The sequence below is a fragment of the Numenius arquata genome, chromosome Z, assembly GCF_964106895.1.
Source record: "Numenius arquata chromosome Z, bNumArq3.hap1.1, whole genome shotgun sequence".
NCBI lineage: Eukaryota > Metazoa > Chordata > Aves > Charadriiformes > Scolopacidae > Numenius > Numenius arquata.
Window position 1 is genome coordinate 12879102 of NC_133616.1, and position 22632 is coordinate 12901733.

The 22632-nt window shown below is 40.5% G+C and overlaps 1 protein-coding gene across 3 annotated transcripts in view; it reads right to left on the reverse strand.

The window, feature by feature from the left end:
• Positions 1-22632, reverse strand: part of ADAMTS12 (ADAM metallopeptidase with thrombospondin type 1 motif 12) — a 173648-nt gene that overhangs the window by 63763 nt on the left and 87253 nt on the right. For all 3 annotated transcript variants that reach the window (XM_074165983.1, XM_074165985.1, XM_074165984.1), the window contains exons 4-12: positions 21879-22075; positions 19885-19968; positions 18075-18199; positions 16635-16784; positions 13310-13453; positions 12538-12682; positions 7875-7967; positions 7502-7647; positions 6483-6652 (exon numbers count right to left, since the gene is read on the reverse strand). In XM_074165983.1, the coding sequence (XP_074022084.1) occupies positions 6483-6652; positions 7502-7647; positions 7875-7967; positions 12538-12682; positions 13310-13453; positions 16635-16784; positions 18075-18199; positions 19885-19968; positions 21879-22075 (1254 nt within the window). The remainder of the gene's footprint in view (positions 1-6482; positions 6653-7501; positions 7648-7874; positions 7968-12537; positions 12683-13309; positions 13454-16634; positions 16785-18074; positions 18200-19884; positions 19969-21878; positions 22076-22632) is intronic.

The window sequence follows — 22632 nt, forward strand, 5'->3', positions numbered from 1 at the left end:
AGACTTTGCATAAAGCCATTTCAGCTTTTACATTGCTCATAATGAAATATGTAGAGCAGCAGTTTAATACCTGGATCTCCTCCCCAGATGTGTGTTGACGTAACAAGCAACATGGCATCCAAGTTCATTTCGGAAAACACTGAGCAACAAAAAGCAGGCAGAGCTGACTGCTGATATATTCCTGTCATAACTACGATGCTTTAAGTATGTAACTCAGCAAAAGTTTGCAGAGAAAGGTAACTCCCTTACTAAGTCAAAATAAAAAGCAAAAATAAATAACAAGCAAACTTTCAGACTTCAAAGGTTTATGATTCAAAGAAGGGCTTTCTAGGCACGAAAGACTTCCTAGTTTTTCTAACTGTAGTAACTGATCTAAAATTAGATCATACCTGTTTCTGCAAATTTTGTACTGATTTTCTTCCTGTTGGTTTTCTACTAAGCCCCACAGTAAACTTGAGGATATTGCTCCCTCCCCACAAACTCAATCCTATCCAGTATTTATACTCCTGCCATCATTCTCGAAGTTATTTTGATATTTCATCTGCATAGAAGGCTGGTTAGGGCACCACTGAGGAAATTATCCTAGCACTATATTAGCCATTCATTTTCTGAAATTATTTATTTTTCTATCATTATTATTTTCTTACAGCTGAGCTCAGGGACCTGACAAAAGATCAGGGTTCCATTATTCTAGGACTGTAAATAAACTGCACCAGAATCAGACACTGTCCTCAAAAAGCCTAGCATTTTAAACACGGAACAGATACAGATGCAGAAAGTACTTTTATCTCCTATTTTCAGATAGACAACTGACGCACAAGGAAGATAAATACATTTCCCAAAATGATGGAAGAATTTGAAAGCAAAGACTGGCATTGAATTCTAAACCTTATGTCAGTCCTGAAAATCTAAATAGACTAAACTGAAATAAATATGAGCACTAGGGTTGCTCAAAAGGACCTCATTAAATCAACTGGTTTAGTTACTTTAGCAAATTCGGTTCCTTCATGATGAGACTTTAACAAAAAGGCTGTGGTCTTAGTAACTTTCAGGCCAAAATATAAATAAATTCTTGCAATCCAGCATATGCATGACATACTATACCCAATCTGTGAACCCTCAGTAGTGACCATGCTCACACAATCCTTGTTCAGGAAAAGCACACTGAATTCCCATCTAACTGGAGCTAATTTCCGCCTGGGTAAAGTCTACAGGGTTTTTCCCATCCTTCCACACCAAAGCAGGGTCAAAGCCACTTAGACTACTCTTCCTTAGACTGCATTTATATGTACAACCATAATACTCATTCCTCAGTCCCTCTAGGTAACCTGCCTCTAATATTTAACCATCCATACAGTAATGAAGATTTCTTAATATGTAACCTAAAGTTCCCACATGGTCTCACGGGTGTAGTGACATGCTGTTTTGGCTGTTTCTGCTTGTCCTACCTTCCATGGACGTGAAGAACTGCTTTAACCATCTCGCTCTGGGGGTTCTTGTACTGCTTGAATGGAGGGGATGGGAAGCTGCAGTATGAAGTACACGGACAGAAAACTTGATGCCAAATCCAAGTTTGAAAGCAGAAGAGCTACATTCAAACTGAGCTGACAAGACCATGGGGTCCTGCTTTTCAAAGTCAGTTAAGAAGGGCACAGAACTGCTTGGACCTTGACAGCTTCTTCTAGACCCAAGCACAACACTGCATGGAGCCATGCAGTCTTGCTGGCCTGTAACTTTACTAGCTCAGGTATATGAACTTGCTTTTCTCAACCTTTCCCATAAACTATCTTCAAAACATTTGACTTCCATGTTGCTTCCCTGTAATCCTCCTCCAGTTTGGCTGCATCCTTCTGGCACTGCATTGCTCGTAACTGGACATAAGATTTAGCTGAGGTGCCACAAACACTCAGCAGCCTAGAAAAATGACATCCTTTTTTTTATCCATGGTGCCGGTATCCTGCACCAAGATTATGCTGCTGATTTGAACAGGTACAAGATCAATCCTCTAATATATAGAAGAAACCCAGACCTAACGGAATCCCAAGCCACAGAGCTCCCATAAGCACCAGTGACTTATTTGTAATCAAAATAGGACTGAGGAAGCAAGCCACAAAAGTTGAGTAAAAATCCCCAAATCCAGGCATATGGGTTTTTTCCACTGTGTATATTATAACAGAGCTCAGATTCACCAAGTGTAAATAGAATAACATGAAGATAACTAGAAAAGAACATATTCCCTTCCTAATTTAAATCTGTTGCCCTCACAGCTGACTCCCATGAGTTCACAAGCAGGAAGGATCCAGCTTAACCTGACTGAGAAGGATGTGATTAATGTGTCTGCCAGCAGATGATAAGGCTTCAATACATTTCTCTACTTCACAAGGAAGAAAAGCTGTGGGCCTCTTCTAACACCCACCTCTGTGAGAACTCAGAATTGGATGAAGAAACCCAAAGCAAAGAAAATTAGAAAAGACAATTACCAAACACAGACGAAACAGGGAAAAAAGGCTGAGGTGAAGATACTTTATCACTTTAACCAACTTGGAACTCCAAGAGAAAGTTTAATTTCAAAGCACTGGCAGCAGAAACATTACCTCATGCCATTAGCTCAGCCCCTGCAACTGTATCAGTATGAATCTTACTTGATACACAGACGTATTTTGGAAGAAACACGAAATTTAAAACACTTTAGCAACACAACCCCTATCTGCCAGTACATGAGATGATCCTGGCACTGACTGAGAAAAGAAAGGTATTTATATGATTCAATGTAGGACTCATACTTACTACGTGGAACTTAAGCCCCGAGAAGCTATCAGATTCAGATAAATGTAATTTGTCAAAAGGTATGAAATAAACAAAGGTGGTGTGAGCCTGATGGCAAGAGAAGTAGATTATCACCAAAGTCTGACTAAAAAGTCAAAGTAGGAGCCTGGGTCACAAGAACAATTGAGAAAACACCCTGATCAGAGCTGCTGGATGCTTTAGTCACCCTTGAACCTGGAAGTCCCCTTCATGCTGAGACTCCCAGGGATACTCACGTGTTCCTACTTGAGCACATGGTGTTCTGTCCTCTAGGGCAAATTCACAGTAGGACTATGCAAGTTCCCCAACAGGCCCAAACTCACTTAAAATAGAAGGGAAAATCTCAGTTGGAACTTTAAATATAGTTGGCCTAACTAACAACGAGATATCATTCACTGCTTTTCTGCCAGGTTGTTTGTTAAAGCTGCTTGTTGCATCTCACCTCATATTAAATCATAAGCTATTAAGAAAATAGTCTTTGTCCACTTCTGAAGGTACAATTTATACAACAGAAAAGGACATTACGACAGCATTTAATTATGTGACATTATTAGGATTGGCTCATGTAAGTTATGAAATTAAAGCCAGGAAAGAGAAGTGTGACCATCTAGATCATTTACTGTTTTTCCAGCACGATGAAGGAACACAGAATGTCTAAAATGTCACAAAATGTCTAACTCAAGGTTTCTTCTCCTCAACTAGACACTTCCACACAAAAACTGTTATGTGCACTCAGGGTTTGGGAAAGCTTCACGATATTTTCTTTTCCCCTTATATCCCACATGCAGCATGAGAAGATTTAAAATGCCTGATAAGAAAACACAAGCCAAAACTTCATAGAATGGTTAGAGTTGGAAGGGACCTTAAAGATCATCAAGTTCCAATCCCCCTGCCACGGGCAGGGACACCTCCACTAGAGCAGGTTACTCAAAGCCCCATCCAGCCTGGCCTTAAACACTTCCAGGGATGGGGCAGCCACAACTTCCCTGGGCAACCTGTTCCAGTGCTTCACCACCCTCACAGTAAAGAATTTCCTCCTAATATCTAATCTAAATCTCCCCCCTTCCAATTTAAAACCATTACCCCTTGTCCTGTCACTACACTTCCTGACACAGAGTCCCTCTCTGGCTCTCCTATAGGCTCCCTTCAGATATTGGAAGGCTGCTATGAGATCTCCCTGAAGCCTTCTCTTCTCCAGGCTGAACAACCCCAGCTCTCTCAGCCTGTCTTCATAGGAGAGGTGCTCCATCCCTCTGATCATCTTCATGGCCCTCCGCTGGACCCGTTCCAACAGGTCCATGTCCTTCCTGTGTTGAGGACTCCAAAGCTGGACACAGCATTCCAGGTGGGGTCTCACGAGCACAGAGTAGAGGGACAGAATCGCCTCCCACGACCTGCTGGCCACACTTCTCTTGATACAGCCCGGGATGCGGTTGACTTCCGGGGCTGCCAGTGCACATCGTCGGCTCATGTTGAGCTTCTCATCCACCAACACCCCCAAGTCCTTCTCCTCAGGGCTGCTCTCCAGCCATTCTCTGCCCAACCTGTATTTGTGCCTGGGATTGCCACATCCCAGGTGCAGGACCCTGCACTTGGCCTGACTGAACTTCATGAGGCTTGCACAAGCCCATCTCTCAAGCCTGTCCAGGTCCCTCTGGATGGGATGGCATCTCTTCCCTCCAGCGTGTCGACCGTGCCACTGAGCTTGGTGTCGTCAGCAAACTTGCTGAGGGTGCATTCTATCCCACCGTCCGTGTCTCTGACAAAGATGTTGAACAGCACTGGTCCCGGTATCGACCCCTGAGGATCGGGCGTCTTCTTGGCAAAACCTTCTTGGCAAAACCTTCTTGGCAGCAAGCTAAAGTAGTAACAGAGTGCTCTGAAAAGTCTTTGAAACTGGATTTCACCAGTTAGGAGGATAAGTAAGGGAAGGAAGCTGGTCTACACTGACAAAGACTGCTGGATATATGGTGGACATGGTCATTAAGTCTCCAGAGGCCTCAAACATCAGCTCTTTTTTGCACGGATGTATTTCAGTGCAGTAAGTAACACTGGCTGGACAAAACTGGAAGCAGTGTGCCCATGACACCCACCCACCCTCAATCATACAATGATGATGTCAGATGAAGGGTCTGCCTGTCTGAGGAAGGCAGGATTTTTGTAAGTTAGAGGTTAGCAGGAAGAAAACACTTCAACTGTTGTTAACGGACTGTAAGAATGAAGTTGCAAACGTTAAGAACCTCACATACTACAGGGAAGACATGTAACTCTAGGCTGAAATTCTGGCTGCTGAGTAAACAGATGAAAACAGTCAAAAGGCTTTTTAACACACAGAAAAAATATTTGCTTGGTATTTGAAAGATTTTGCAAAAGGTCACTGAAACCCAGGATTTTCCAGATGAAATCTATCAGGCTCAACAACCCACTATTTTAAAGATAAGTGGATTGTCCGTAAAGCTCAATAAGCTCTATTTAAATATGGCACGGACGTACCACTGGCCTGCCTTCCAATGTGCAGGAAGCATTTGATTCATGATTCTTAATGTCTTTTAAAAGCAGACCTTTAGCAACAAATGCACATGCAGAACTACCAGTTCTCTAGCACGGCCCTAGAGAGGACATGAGCAGAACTAAGGCTGTATCCTGCAGCGCTACACATGAGTAACCGGGGGGACTGGAATCCTAATTTCAGTGATGATGACTGCAGAAAATGGTGTATGAGTTTGGCTTTGGACTAAGCGTTAGGCTGTTAGCATTTACCATTTTTGTTTTACTCAGAGTCCTTCTGAGAGAGTCTTTTTCTGTTACCTATCTTTTCTTTGATCAGAAATTTTCCTGGAAGTCTGTCTGCTGCAGGTTCAACTTTGATAGTGTATTTGTTAGATGAAATTGAAAATGTAGCTGAAATTTAGGAAACCTATTCAGAACTGCCAATAACTATGAAAATGCAATGAACATGCTGAAAATACTATCAGCAAACAAAATCTAAAGTTGAATCTTGAGCTTCACTTCCCTAACTGGTTTATTTTGTCACACAAAAAAAAAAATATTGCTAGCTTCTACTGGATAATCTACTCCTTACATTTATGCACACACCAAGAATCAAACTGCATGGTAATAACTACTGCCCCTGTACTTAGTAGTGAGTAGCTATTTAGTAGCTACGTACAAAGCAAGTTATAAGGCAGAGGCATCAATTCTGTCTCTACAATACAGGGCAGTACAATACTGAACCTGTTGAGGATTACTTCCTTGGTGTGGTGCCAGGTACACTGACCATGTAGTAAAGCCACGTTTGTGCAGCAGATCTCTCTCTGCTTATTGGGTGCGGTGATGCCTGCAGCCCGAAGATGCAGCTCTACACTATACTACTGTACTTCTTGTTCTGCAGTGGACATTGGAAAAGATGGTTTAGGTCTATCCCAGACAATTAGCATAGGCAGGACTTCAACAGCTTTTCTTAATGCAGTATCTTCCCCAAACATCTGTGTGTAGAGGAGAACAACTGGCTTTCTGTATACAGAAAAGGCACACGTGCATATGGAAGCACACCAGACTTTTCTCTCTAATTAATTAAAATACTTGTAATTCAGTGATGTCTTGCCCTTAAAGAGGTTTCTCATTGGTCTGCAGTTTTACTTTTTATACAAGATATTAAAAAACTTGTAGCTTCGTACCTGTGTTATAAACGGGCACCCAGTGGTAGAATTCATTCTGGTAGGGAACTGTATCAAATTCACTGCACTGCATCTGACGAAAGGTTGGCAAGCCTTTGTGACAGGGGCTAATGTTACACATGCGATAGCGTTTCCTTTCTCCAGTGCAGTAGTCTCCTCCAAACTGTGGTCTAGAACAGGAACATTGAGAGTGGGACATAAGATTCTGGGTAAAAAGTAGTTTTAAAAGAGCAATGTCTTGCAGGTTCTAATGATATAATATAGGTGAATCTGAATCCTTGACAAGGTACAGACACCATTCACATGTTCAAGTACCCAAACATGTCAGTATGGAGCACAGAGACCTAGACAAACCCTCTATCCCAAAGAAGTGCTTGATACATTGCCTGGCTGAGCTCACAACAGATTACCTTATCAAATAAACTCCCCCAAAATACCGAATTTTCTAGAATGTTTGACAGTTCTTTCAGAACAGCCAACTGATTCCTGCTATTAGGCACCCTCCTAGTGATTTCTGAAAATGAGACGTAGGGTCTTCATGAACTCAGATATGTATTAGAAAATTCTGCCTTTCATGCCCTGTATCTATGAACTCGTATGTCCAAAATTCAAACAAAGCTGATGACTAGAACAAAACATGAAAGTGAGTCCGTGATTTCCCTCAGGAACAGATTCCTCACTATTGTTCTCATCCAGTGTTTGAGGGTATTTATTTATTCATGGCGGTACTATTAAAGCAACTATTATTTCTACAAAGCCTAAACACTAAATATCAGGATTTTTTTCATTTTCTGTAGAAATAAGCTCCATGGAGGGGAAGGATTAAAGAATGAGCTAATGATTGTAAAAGGTGAGCAAACTGAATTTCACACAGGTGTACTTAACTAGGAAGGAGAAGTGCTCAGTGCCTGGCTTGCTGTGGCACCCGCTGGTAACAGTCTCATATAAAAGTTTCCAAAGTCATGAGTACCTCAAAGATCTTGAATAAAAGGTAAGAAAGGATTGTGCACTCAGCTTACTCTGGGTTATCACATGGTCTCTCTGCGCTCTGAACTCCTGCCCCACATGTCCTTGTGCAATGGGACCAGGATGACCAAACACCCCATCCACCATGGATTGCTTCCGGAGTCTTGCCTACTGTAATGCACTCACCAGAGAAGCACCACTGAAGAGAGAAGAAAAAGGGCAAAAAGCTTAAGATCACTATTGCAGGAAGATGTTAGCGTGAATTATTTGTTATTTCAGTCCCTGAAGATCGAAAACTTAAGTGGAAACGTAAATGGGGATGTCAGAGATGTCCCTCCGTTGTGCTAAACAATGGCAGAGCTACTCATGGTTCCTCCACAGCCCTTTGCAGGCAGTGCTGCTTGCAGGCAGTGGTCTCACAGTCACCTTGTTTTCTCCACACCGAGTTCCATCCGCAGCTGCATCCAGCTTGGAGCGGCAGGAGCCTTTCACTGAGCACCAGAGCGTTTGGCAAAGGTTCTGGAAAAGAAAGAAAACTGCAGCAGTCTGAAGCAGAGCTGAACTCCTATGGCCAAGATTTTCAAAAGTCTCCCACGATTTTGTACATCCATTTACAAAGCCTTATAAGGGCTGCATTTCTGGAGACAGATTTTCAGGGTTTTCCACAGGTTAGGACCCACCAAGGGTACAAATTTAGGCACTCCTCATTAGCGTACAAGGAGGAACTATTTGACAAATACAAAAAGGTGAGTATTTTCTATCAAGTGAATTATCTCAATGATGTGAGTATAAATATTGTCCTCATTGGCTGCTCAGCTCCCAGCTCCACACAGGAAAAATGGCTTTACAAAATCTGGGCACTACTGTTTATATAGCTAAGGTGAACAGAGCTTGTATTATTTTCATTTGATGCGTACTAATGAATGTAATCTTCAGTTTTGCATTGCTGTCTGCCTGAAAACATACAGCGAAATCAAAGGTTAGAGAAGCTAGCCAGGTCAGCAAAACCAACATCATGTCGCCAAGTAGAACAGCCAGGTTAATATTCATGGAGGTCCCATAGCTGCATGAGGAAAAAAGAGAGCAAAACACAGGTCTCTTAAAACATCAGCCAAGCAGATGTCAAAGAAATCATCTAAAAGAAGCAGCCCAGGCTAGCTGGCAGATAAAAAAAGCCTAGTGGGCTGGGCAGAGTAAGGGCTCTGGTTAGCGAATGCTTGCATATTAAGTCACTCAGAAACTGGTGCCAGTTTAATGCAGTACATTGCCAGCAAAGCACAGCATTTCAGCAGCTGCTCCACATGCAGTGGTCAACACCACAGATGGGACAGAAACTCCCAAGAGTCAACAAAACTAGCAGGGCAAGAAACATTACAGCTACCTTATAACAAGATGCCTTCTCTCCATCAGAACTATTCTTTAGAGAGGGAGGACAGACATCAAGGGCTGTTCCCCCCTCCTTGGTTCACATGCACACCAGCTCCTCTTTTGGTTGACACACAGGAGCCCTGCATGCTTGGAACTCCTTAATGAGCAGGGCTTTGAGTGGTAGACCACTTCCAAGATGGAGAAAACCCAGGAGTGTCAGAGAGACTTTGTGCTCCCAACTGGAACAGCAGGAGCACAAGCCCAGGGGCTCCGGGCCAGGTCTTGGCTGAGGGTGTTTGAACTGTGGAGTTCAACAATGGGAGAGGGAACAGAGCTGGCAGCACCTACTCATGAATCAGGGACAGCTGTAATTGTCATCAGAGAAAGGGGCCGACAAGAAGGATCCTGCTGGCAGCTCCCACTGGGATTCTCAGAGCAAATAACATGCCAGGTTCGGCAGCAAACACAGAAAATGGGCACTTGTGAAAATCCAGCCCCAGGGAGCCAGCAGCAGCATTTGCCCGAGTGCGAAATGCAAAACTTGGCTGCTGGTTTCTGTCCTGCTTCTATTTAAAATAGCTAAGCTTGGGCACGGTCTGTTTTGACATTTACTTTCTGCATTCTGTGTCCACCTTAGTTTTCATTTCGAACACTGGAAAGCAAGTTGGTAGTACAGAACATCTCAATGCACTCCAAATCTCCAGTTGGAATACAACGTCGGGAGCATGGCATCTTGGCTCTTTTAGCTGCTTTGGGGCAACGCACACAAATCAAAAATTGTTTTGCAGTTCCCTATTTATAGTTCAGAAGTAGCATTACTTAGCACCTCTTTGTGAAGCCATCATTGTCAGGTTCTTAAGGCAGAGCTACCCAAGTGTTCTGGCTGATGAATTCTATTTCCTTATGAAATTAATCCTTTATTTTTAACACTTGAATATAGCATATCATAGAATCATAGAATGGTTTTGGTTGGAAGGGACCTTAAAGACCACCTAGTTCCAACCCCCCTGCCATGGGCAGGGACACCTCCCACTAGAGCAGGTTGCTCGAAGCCCCATCCAGCCTGGCCTTGAACACCTCCAGGGATGGGGCATCCACAGCTTCTCTGGGTGACCTGTGCCAGTGTCTCACCACCCTCACATGAAATAATTTCTTCCTAATATCTAATTTAAATCTCCCCTTTTTCAATTTAAAACCATTACCCCTCATTCTATCTTTTCAAAAGACAGGTTGATACAGGGCTTAGAGAGATAGTTTAGTAATGTGGGGGATTTTTTGTATGATTTTCTTTTGTTTTTATCTGAGTTAGGTTGACGGTTGGACTAGATGATCTTACAGGTCCCTTCCAACCTAGACGATTCTATGATTCTATTGCTACCCTTCCTGATAAAGAGTCCCTTCCCATCTCTCCTGTAGGCCCCCTTCAGATACTGGAAGGATTTATAAGGTCTCCCAAGAGCCTTCTCCAGGCTGAATAACCCCAACTCTCTCGGCCTGTTTCATAGGTGAGGTGCTCCAGCTCTTTCATCATCTCGGTGGCATTTCAAAGGCAAGAGTCCATAGAGGCAATTCTTTAGCTTTGCAAGAATTTTTCCATATTGATCTTCATGTACCAGAGCTTTTTTCCATCTTTAAGAATACTGGACTAACAACTGTACAAGGAAAAGCACTCTTTACTGCATGTTGTCGGAGGCAACAGCCAGAAATTCATGACTCTACCATGGACTCACTGCAAGGCAAGTGATTTTTACCATCAGCAGTATGGTATACACTTTTCACCCAATCTGTGAGATCAGGGTCTGTGCCTTAAAGAAAGTTGAGTTAAAAAAAATGCCGTTTTAACTGCAGTCAGTGGAAGTTTTGGAGATAAAGAGGGGGCAATAAGATAAAGATTCTGAGCTCCTACAACCTGTCCCATAGGAAGCTATAGATCTACCTACCACTTGGAAAATTCCTCCCCTTAATCTGTATTTTGCTTTTCTTTTCACAAGATGCTTAGAGGAATTCCTACCTAAATGGTTTGTGAAAATCACTATCTGAATTCTAAACCGCAGTGTTATCACTGAACCTCTGCGCACCTTTAGCTAAATGCAGATTCTTCTCTCAAAAACAATCCATGGATCAAATTCAGCCAGACATTAAAAGTTACAGAACAAATGTAGCCTGGTCAGTGAGTGAGCATTAAGTAAATAGTGGAAAGGCAAAGAACAGTCAGACCTCTTAGACAAAATGACTATACTGATCGCTTAACGTGCCAGGCAGACTATACTGTTCATAATTTCTTTCCTTGACAGTACAGCTACCTGCAGAACACAGGCCTTCCAGTAAAATGCAGAATGAGATGATACCAATTAATTTTCTGCCATATGTCTAGCTGTAAAATTGGTTAATCAGGAGACATCGAATGTAATGGCCTACTAGGTTCAAACCCAAGGAGAGACAGAATGAACCAATACTGCAAAATTATACTTTAATTTTCTATCTGTACCAACAGACAAATTACAGTAACCGAGGAAACTGGAACAGCAGGTAATGAAAGCAATCTTTCAATCCCTGCTTCAGATTCACTAGTTGCAGTTCAACATTGGTAATCATGTTATCTATTAAGGACGAGAAGATTAATCAGAAATAATCTCCCTAATAGAAGGGTAGATGAGGATACACATAATTATCTGAATGGAATAAACAGCCAACATCAGCAGTCCCCAATCCACAGCTGTGCACAATACCTTGCCTAAAAAACACTCCAGCTCTGCTGATAGCCATAACACCACTTCTGCCACAGCCCTGTTTAACAGGTGGAGAAAGCTGGATGCTGTCTGCAATGCTTACTGCATATTGCTGCTCAAAACACTGCAATAATTAGTGATCACTTAGCTAGACTAGCACTTGAAACCACTGTTTCTGAACTGTTCTAAGTAGAAAAATGCTGCACGGAGTCAAATAGCTCTGAAAATGCTAAGTATGGTTAAAATACCACACCTCTGCACCTTACCTAATATAACCTGTTACTCTGCAGTGGTTCCTGTCTCTTGTAGAGAGTTGTGCTGCTGTGACTATACTGCTCCCTTGCATCACCACACACTATTTTGCTGTGCTGTGAGACAAACGCCGGGCACTTTGAAACGCCGGGCACTTTGAAAATTACTTATTTCCACATTAAAATCTCATGTTTGATGGAAAAATAAAGACTCTTCAGGGTAAATCGACTGAAATTTCTTTTAAGTAGGTAGACCATCAAGAGTGTGAAAATCAGGAAAAATCAGAAGAGAGCACAAACCTGATTTCTCTCCACCTGAGTTCTCTTCCAGGAACTGAAGATTTGTTCCCAGAATTATGTGGTCAGTTGAAAGCAATAAGCTTGAAGCACCTTGATTTTTAAAATGGGATTTAAGCTGCATTGATAATTTACATAGGATCAGTATTAGAAGTTTTAAATCAAAATGACTCCACTGCTGAAGAACCAGCATTTAACAAGAGATATGGGACCAGATTCAGTAAAGGTCTTGCAAAATACAAGGCAAACAGTGCAACAACTCACTTCCAGAATCTGCAGAGCAGAATTAAAACAGTGTGAGGCAATGCCTGCACTGAACATCTAGCCTATGAGACTCTGAACATGCTGCATCTGTAGTTAGCAACTGAGGTTCACTGACTGTACTTCCACACCTTTCAAGAAGCCTAAGTTCTAGGAGAATGAAGAAAAACATACAGCACTTACGTCCACATCTTCACAGAAAGTAGCATTGGAACCATACTGAAGCTGGCACTGGTGATGCACATCATAAATCACTCCAGGAGCAATGACTGGGGACTTTAAAACTTCTTTTTGGGGAATATCATCGAGACAGAATCCCCACCCACGGCTAAAAGACCAAAATTGCACATTAAAAAAAAATAAAACACAACCACACTTTTTTGACACTTCTATACAGACTTCCACTATCTAATTCTTAATGGTAATTTTTTACATGGCCTTTGGAAATAGTCCAGATTCCAGCTAAGATATGCTGAAATGCTGCTAAAAAACAGCACTCCATCTAGTTAGGGGGGGTTACAAAGGCAAAATGTAACCTGTTGAAGTGGAAATATTATGAGGTCATTATGGTTTGCACAGTGGCCTTAAAGCACACCACAGCCTCTGCTTAAAGATATACCATATTGCTGCTCTTAAAAAGAATATAATGAATTTGAACAAGCACATGTCATCGTGGCCAAAGGCAAGGTTTATGATGTTCCATCAATGTCCTTGATGGAAAAGCTTCTTTCTTCCTGGCAACTGCAAAAAGCTGCAGGTTGCACCAAACCTGAGCCAGTATGTCAAGATTTCAGTTCACTTCCAGAAAGCAAGAATATAATGGAGCTTTGCCCAAATACTAAGTGAGAAATAAGCCTGGGGAATTCAATAACACAAGATCTACTTTAGACTCCACACAAACATCTCATACACAATTGTACTAATTTCAGGGAACTGCTACAATCTCATCACTCACTCTAAGAAACGTGTGATGTATTCCTTGCTGCACTGCGACCAGGTGAGTGGAGTAGGATCATACTGCAACTGTCGTGACATAATATATGGGCGCTTTCCAACAGGCTCGCAGTCATTCTCTTTTCCATCATGCTGGATACCAAAACTGGAGATAAAAAACAACATCTAGTAATTCCAGCTGATTAGCTGTACCACAACACCCATCTATGGGTTCCACACTGTGCTTAAAAAGTCTCTAAGGTTGCTTTTTCCCCCTGACAGGCTGTAGATACCTTTTGATAAAAAAAACATATAGAAGATCTGACCCAAGGCATACAAAAAAATTCTACACTCCAACAGGCTTTCAAACATGTCTGTTATGCACAGCAATATTCTCTGGCACAAAATAAAGAACAGACTGCCAAAGACTATATTCTGGGGTATTTTTAAGGGAGTCAAAACACTATTGCACAGTTGGGCTGGGAGTCACAGTTTAAACTTCAGTTATGTTTAAGCTGCTAAAGCTACAAGCTTTCTAGCTCTTGGATCCCAGTTATTTCAGACTTGTACATTTTAATTAAGATAAGGCTTTGTTACACTCTGTCTTAAAATCACATCTCTGTTGCTTTTTTCTTCTTAAATCTCTTTTGAGACAGAGATACTGTTTTCCAAATTACCAAACTAATCCAGTGAATTAGGCTCCAACCTCCAGTCCTTCTTCCTATTTAGCTTTCTCAAACTGTGCCTTACAAACAGACCTCCACAGCAAGTCTTCCCAGCGTGGCTGTCTCCAGCTTCTCTGACTTATTAAGGGATTTCTTTATTCAACAACTTGTCAGAGTCATAAACATTAAAAACTTTGGGCAGGATTCAGCTGATTAAACATACTTGCCTCCACATCATCTCATCATGAATGAGATTATCTGAAATAGTAATATACAAAGATATGATACATGAGGATGTTGACACCTACACTGTTAACATCTGATGGTGTCTAAGTCCTTGTATGAAAATGCAGTGAAAACTGACCCAGGTCATGATTCAATCACGGATCAGACAAAGTGAGTTCAAACCACTTAAGACTTTGTTTCTGGAAAACGTAATTGTACTATGACTCAAACGTTCCAAAAGCAGGGCATGATTTTGGTCTGAATCAAATTCAATAATGGGTCTGAGGTAGAAAAACAAGTGTGTCCCCTTAGTGACAGGCTCTTCCATGAATTGGGTTGACACAGGGGACGGCGAATGTCTAGAGCGACAGTATGTGGAAGAGTTGACTTTCAGCATCCATGTAAGGGATGGGTGCACAGTTTTCTTCTCATTTTCCGTTTACCTGTTCTTACGGGCTTCTATTGTCCATATTTGAACTCTTTAACATATGTACTCTCAAGTTGGCTTGAGGGAAGGATGGTTTCATGTTAACAACAAACCCTAGAGTTTTCAGTTTTCTTTGTGGAGACAATTCATACAGGCAAGACCCTGTACCACTCCTGCAGAGGCAAGTACAGCAGTACACTGCCTCTCAGCATCTAAAGGACAGTGAGCTACCAGCCACCCAGGCTAGACCAGGAGGTCACACACACCTCTGTGGAGAAGTGTCATCTGATAACTAGTGTTAATGAAAAAAGCTCCCTGTCAGCAAGAGGCTGTGGGAACCAAGTAACTAAACCCAGAGCACCCAGATCCAATTCTATTGATTTCAGCATTATTTACTTTTTCTATTTCCTTTCTGAGAACTAAAGGGTTGAATACAGAAACACCGGTTAATGGATGATAGGATCAATACTTGAGTAATCTTTGTGTCAGAGGAGGAGGATGATGATGATGACGATTATTATTATTATTATTCCATAAGGAAATACAGATTTCATCCTGACTGGTCACTGAGTGCATAATGAAAATAGTGTGGCTATAGATACAGCAGTGAACATGCCACATAGACAAGCAATTTGGTCCAGCTGAAAAGACCAGGCATTATAGGCAAACTGGATTATTCATGAGATAGGCCTCTACTCTGGGGAAAACAGCTCAGTGTCAAAACAGATTTAAAAGTCTGGTTTTTTTCAGTTGAGTTTAATAAACCAACTAACCAGCCAAAACACCCTTAGATAATTGGAAATACTGAGAAATCTAGTTTCAAGCAAAAATACCCAATCATAAAAAAAGTTTAGCCTTGTTCAAAACTAAATGCCCTGGAACTTTAGTGGAGATGACCTAAGTGTATCCATAACAGCAACATTAATATACAGAAGATACCAGTTATTAAGAAATGCCCAAAAGTTACTTAATTTGTTTGTCAGAAAGGCAAACAAAGATCTGATACTTCTGTGAAATCTGACTGCTTGAATTAAAAATTGTTCCCAGCTAATCTGCAATATCGAAATACCTTGATATAATGAAACAGGTATGTTTTATGTAAATTATTTGGATTGATTTGGAGATCATCTAAATTAGTTGCATAGTAATTCAGTATACGTTTGGAAAAAAATAGCACGATTGAGTGATGCTTTTTTGTAGCTTTATTATTTCATCCTGATTTATTGCAATAGCAGAGTGTTAAAAGGGGCAGACTGAATAGTTGTAAATATAAACAAAGGTGTCCTGGTTTCAGCTGGGATACAGTTAATTTTCCTACTAGCAGCTGGTACAGAGGTATGTTTTGGATTTAGGGTGAGAATAATGTTGATAACACACTAATATTTTACTTGTTACTAAGCAGTCAAGGACTTTTCAGCTTCTCATACTGGCCTGCCAACAAGAAGGTGGGGGGCCCAAAGAGCTGGGAGGGGACACAGCCAAGACAGCTGACCACAAATGACCAAAGGGATATTCCATGCCATGTGACATCAAGCTCAGTATATAAAGCCGGGGGAAGAAGAAGGAAGGGAGGGATATTCGAAGTTACGGTGTTTGTCTTCTCAAGTAACTGTTATGGGTGATGGAGCCCCGCTTTCCTGGGGATGGATGAACTCTGCCGATGGGAAGTTGTGAGTGAATTCCGTGTTTGGCTTTGCTTGTACACCCAGCTTTTGCTTTACTTATTGAACTCTTTATCTCAACCCATGAGTTTTCTCACTTTTCCCATTCTCTCCCCATCCCACCAGGGGGGAGTGAGCAAGCGGCTGCCTGGTGCTTAGCTGCCGGCTGGGGTTAAACCATGACAAGAGGTCAAGAGAGTTAAGAATTTCTTTCTTATTCCTTCAGTTAGGAAAAAACAAACACAGTTTTGATTTTAATAATAGAGACATTAACTCACTCCTTGTTTTGTTTCTGTCTGGCAATTTGAGTATTAACATACAAATAATAAATTAAACTCAGTTACGTCACTCCTTCACTTTCAACTATACCTGTGTCCGAGTTCATGAGCAATAGTGAAAGCCAACGGAAGGCCAGAATCTTCATTGATGTTACAGCTTCTGTGAGGTTGACACATGCCTGACAGATGAGACAAACCTAAGGTTTCACACGGACGATTCATGCCAGCACAAATGTCCTTTCTATAATCACAAAAGAGATGAGCCATTAGAGAGCTTAAAACCAACTGCAGAGTGTCACTTGCATTGGGTGGTAAGTCTCCATTGTGCAATGTATCAGTGCTAAGATGCATTTTAAGCAAAGCATAGTGTTAACATTTTTACAAACATATATGCAACAACAACATGCACTTGTTCTGCTACTATCATATTATACTGCTGTAATTTGTAGCCAATACATATCTTGCTGTAGTGTCTAAATACATATGTTTATTGTCAACTTGCATAGAGAAAGTTTTAAAATCTCCACGTCTGACAGCATTTTGAGGTGCGTTTTATTAAATTCACCATAACGCAGATTCATCTATTTGAAGTCTGTTTATTTGGAGAGGTAAACCATGCATCGTGAGACTCCTTTTTCTCATTCTTATTTTAAGATTTGTTGACTCTCTTCTTTACTGCACTATTTGAAGGGTAGGGGTTTTGGTTTTGGTGTGGTGTTTTGGTGGTTTTTGTTTTGTTTTGTTTTGTTGTGGTGGTGGGTTTTGTGCCTGACAGACTTCAACTTAGGACTTTTTTTTTGCAGACCTTAGACCCAATATCTTCTCTCAGGTGTGTTACCTCAGACATCACCTCAAAGTTTTCTGTGCCTCCCTTGTTCATGTGTAAAAAAATATTTTGTGTCTCCTTAAATATGGAGATAATATTTTAAAATCATACACTTTAAAACTTAAAAACAAATGGCAGCGTGTTCACAAAATGCTCTTCCATCCTGAGCTGCACCTGTATGTTACTTCAGAATTTGTCACTATGGAGTTGTTCATCTACATGCTACGTTGTTTTGGTATATTGCCTCAAAGAAGAATAGAGAATTGACTGAGCACAAATTAAGGTAGGATTAAGTCAGGAAAATAACTTTAGCTCTGCAAATTGCTAATCTCCTGGGACATACAGATCTCAATTTCCTGACTAAGATGCATCTCCAATGAAACACCCACATGCATACATAAAGTGTTACATGTACTTTGAAAACAAGTGAAAAGCAATCCCTTTAAAAGGTACAGCAGGTATAACTTTAACGACACGTTTTTATAACATAGCTCATATTCTCTGCCTGTGTGGGTGTCAGGCATGCTGATGCTAGGTAATTTTTGCATTAACACTGTGTTTCAGAAACAGCATGTCTTCACCATACCACTTTACTGGGTTCTATACAGGATGAACTAAGTAGGCACGAGCCTATAAAAAAAACATCATCACCAAAAAAACACAACTAAACAGTAGCCAGTCACAGCCACCGAACTGCTGTCATACCTGGTTAGAAGGACAGCCACGTCGTGGTGTGTAGGGTTGACATCACTCTTGGGATTGACACTCTTCTGCCACTTGCAGAAGCTGGCAAGTGTCTTATCAGCATGGTGCACTATCTTCAAGCCTTGCTAATGGGCAACAAAGGAAAATATTATTGTAAAGACCACACTGCATTGCAATAACGTGTCAGTGATATTAGCCCTGAAGCTGGGCAATCTCTGAAATGCAGTTGATTATGTTTTTGCCTAAAGCTAGAACCATCATTAGGAGTAATGACATCTATTTATCTAACATACTGAATATTAAGTTAAAACGTTGGCATTTTTGTAATTGGTGCAGCTAAAGGAAAAATGAAATGAAGAAATGTACACATTTTTTTGGTGAGATTAATAAGATCCAACAGTGAACTGAAACTTTCAAACAAACATTTTATATTCTCTTGAAAGCAAGTTTTCCTCTATAGAGAAGGTAAAGACTAATTAGTGCTGGACTTCACGTTCAAGTTTGTCACTCAATGTTATGTGAACAATGTCATGACCAAAGAACATTTATGCTTCTAAGGGTGTATTTCTTTCACAATATTTTTCAATTCCAAAGAGAAAGAATGCAGTCATAGATGTTTCTTCTTCATCTTATTATTATATAGTATGCATGCAAGTTACTAAAATTTCTTCTGAAAGTATGCAAAATAAATTCATTCAAAAACATATTTTCTCATTTCTCATCTTCGGCATTCATTGTATCTTGTCTCAGTTTACTCTATGTAAGTCAAATAAACTTTTTACAAAGCTTCTAAATAACATTGTTACCAGAGAGCAATTTCTGGGTAACTTAAAATCAAAATTTGAAAGATATCCAATACTGCTGCTTCCAACATTGCCATGCTCAACTGCTTATCAAAGCAGCCACAGAAGTTTAGCAAGTAAACGTAACTGGAGGTCACCATGGACTTCAAGTTCTAATTGTCCTGTTAAGATGAGAACTACAGTTCTTGGCCAGCATACTCAAATGCTGAGGACTATAAGGATAGACTCTAGTCTAATAATTATTTCAGAAGACCTAGCCTGGCCCCATGGCTTGGTTCTCTTGGTTCTCTGGCTTCTCTAGCATTGGGGTCATAAATCACAAGCCACTGGGAAAACCCCCTTAATGTGTTACTGCAGTCAGAGCAAGCTATGTGATGCACAGTGTTTTAAAAATAAGTATAAAACGATGACAATCAGCATGTATTTAAGCATGTAGCAACAAAGTCATGAATGAGAGACACTGGAAACTACCTTTTTTAGCAATATATAGCTAAATTACAGCAATTAGCACCTAATTTAGTCCTCATTTTTTTTTGTTTTGAAAAAGATCTAAAAAGTAAAATCGGTGTTTGAGCTGCAGAATAATAGATTTACTTCTTCAGAGACCTGCAAATAGTCTAGCATTATACTTTTTAATACATTTCAGGTAATGCTACGTAATTAGATTCTGAGTGATGATGCACACATTAATTTCTGTTTCTCATCTAGTTTTCCTTGGTATCCCATGTTCTTTTGACACTGGGAAGACTCCACTTCCCCATTCCTAATTTGCCTGTTTTAATAACATTTTCCTCAGTGATTTTATGCAGAAATACCTGAAGTCACTAGCTAAATATTTTGCTACCTAGGGCAGCACTTATTCTAAAAACAGACGTGCCAAAGATTATCAGAAGAGTAAAACGAACACATTATTTTAAGCAAATAAACCCTCCTCTTCATAATTATGGCTCAATGCATTGAACTCCCAAGTTTTATAAGTGACATTCTGAAGAAAATAAAAATCTTACCTCCTCCTCCTCAAAGAGGATGAGCCGGACCAGCACAATGTGAATGGCATTGCCAATGCTTGGATCGTGGAACAACCCTGTGACCTGTGCCAGAGCCAGGAGGTATGAGATTAACTGATTCCTCTATAGAAGAACAGGACTTCAGAGAGAAAATATGACATTTACTTCAAGCACACTGTTCATCTTGGGGTGGGGATGTTGTTTTATTTTTAAAATCCTCAATGTGCTTTGCTGAAAGTTTGCTGAAATGCAACAAATGTTAGAACTACTGCAAAGGGCAGCTCTGCCAAATGAGTGATGATACAGGATTTGGCAAAAGTTACTCAGCTAAAAAGCAAAAGCACACACAAGATTATTTTATGTCCACTACCCTTTCAAGAACTGCAGAGTTCTTAAAAACCACTCGCAGAAAAGAGCGCCACATCTAGAATGATGCAGCACTGATGGAGAGGTCCACTCAGTGTGCAAAAAGACCAGCATATCGAATTATCCAGTTTTGATTTGATAGGAATCAGCTTCTGCCACAACAAAGCCAGAATTAGTCAGTACTAAGCAAAGAGAAATCAGTTAAATAATAGATACTTGTGTTTACACAGCACAGAAGAGGATTACAAGAAAAAAAGCAATGATAATGAATCTATTTTAAAAAATCCACATAAAGAAAAAGAGCAAGAATATAACTCAGCAAAAGTTTGACCCCTATAAAATGTCAAAAACATCATCATAATGTTGAATTAGGCAGCCAGAAAGGGAATCAGAGCAGTAGGTAGTCATAATCTATCTATATGTGAGCTATGCCATATATCACCAGAAACATGAATGGACAAAATGGATTGTGTTTGGGTCAGAACTGTTTTGAAGAAGACCATTGAAAAGAAATTATCAAAATGAAGTAGAAATTATGTTTACAAAAGTCTGATTTTGATATGGGTGTTTTTCAAGGTATTAGACTGAAAATTGAATCACTGTGAGTAACCCTAACACCTCAGGTACAGACTGCAGAGAAAATGTTAAGATTTGTTTGCTCCTGAATCTGATCATGGCAGGGTTTTATTCCATATATTTTCCCTGTGTGGACAAACCCTCACGTGCTCAAATCAGCTTTGTGTCTATTTAATCAGGCTAACTGCCTCAGTAGCCAGAGTGCTGGGGGCACAGTCAGGAACATACTGGATAAACATAAGGGACAGATTGGTTACCATGGCTAGAATTACACTGTGATTAATTTCACATATATTACACATGTACCATGATAACGACATAAAAGACATCCTTAATAGACTCTCCAAGGTCAATATCTACTATGATACAGATAATAACAGAAGATGTATTTGTAGGCAGTCTCATGAAACTCTATTGCTTTTTCCCAGATTACATTTTGAAACTTGCCACACAGCCAAACTTCTAAAGTAAACCTTTTCTTTTTTTTCCAACGTGGACTTCATATTATAGGCAGGATACTTATTGGGAAAACCAGTTGTATTTGTTTTAATCGGGACAGAGTTAACTTTCTTCATAATAGCTCATATGGTGCTGTTTGGATTCATGACTAAATCAGTAACACACTGATATTTTAGCCCTTGCTAAGTTACTACAATTTCCAGTGGGCTCCTGTATGCCTTTCTCATCCACAGACATGGGAACAAATCCATATACTTAAAACTGTAGAATTTCTCTCTGCTGCTGTAGCTACCAACCTGAAATTACCAATGAGCAACCAGTTCCAGGGAAAACAGGGAATTTCAGTGGAAAGAAAATTAGTGCTAGCATTTATAGTTACGAAAGTTCTCTCACTTAAAATCCAGAGAAAAATTATGCCTATGCAAAATATAAGGTAAAAAATACTTTAAAATACAGTTTCAATTAATGTATATGAATGATATTACATTTCTTTCAGAGAACAATGTTACAGACTTGTTTCAAGGTGATCAATAAATAATCAAGTTAAAATTTCCTTCATTCACCTATGTAAAAAAGGGAAATATTGTACATACCATATTCATTATAGTAAGGATATATGATTCCACATGGTGACTTCCATGATATTCAACCATCTTACTGTCTGCAACCACAAGTGTCTCCACCCATCGCTCCTTGCTGACAGAGCGTCGAGAAACCTTTCTGACAGCCATGTGATTTTGTTGCCACCTCTCCCTCCGATGCTGCTGCTGTTCGAAAAAGCTGAGGGTATCTGGAAAAGTAAGAAGCAATGCTGACTTGAAAATATTTTCAAGCTTGATCTGAAGTGCATGGCTGTAACACTTGCAGACAGAACAGTGGTACCGCAGAATCACAGAATGATATAGGTTGGAAGGGATTTCTGGTTGCCACCGACCTGACCCGAAGAGGGACTAACTCCAAAGTGGCACCAGCCTGCTGAGGGCCCTGTCCAGTAAAGTTCTGAATATCCCCCCAAGATGGATTAAACATGCATCCAAAAGTTACCCCTACTGCAATCCCAGGGATTAAGGTGCAAAAGAGAGCCAAGCTAAAAAAAAATTATTTGGGAGTGTCATTTTCAAGGAATTTCTCTTCTGTGGTTTGGCTCCAAGCTCTCTAATGACACCAGTTCATAGCTTAAGATAAGGAATCTGCTTTCTCCACAGGCAGCTCTGACTCTCAGCAGGATGGCACATTAAGCCCAAGTGCTTTGGCACATCCATGAACTATTTGCTCTGTGCATGGAAAATATTCCTGAAGAGTGGGAACACTTCACCAGTAGGTGTCATCTAAATACCAGCCAGGCAG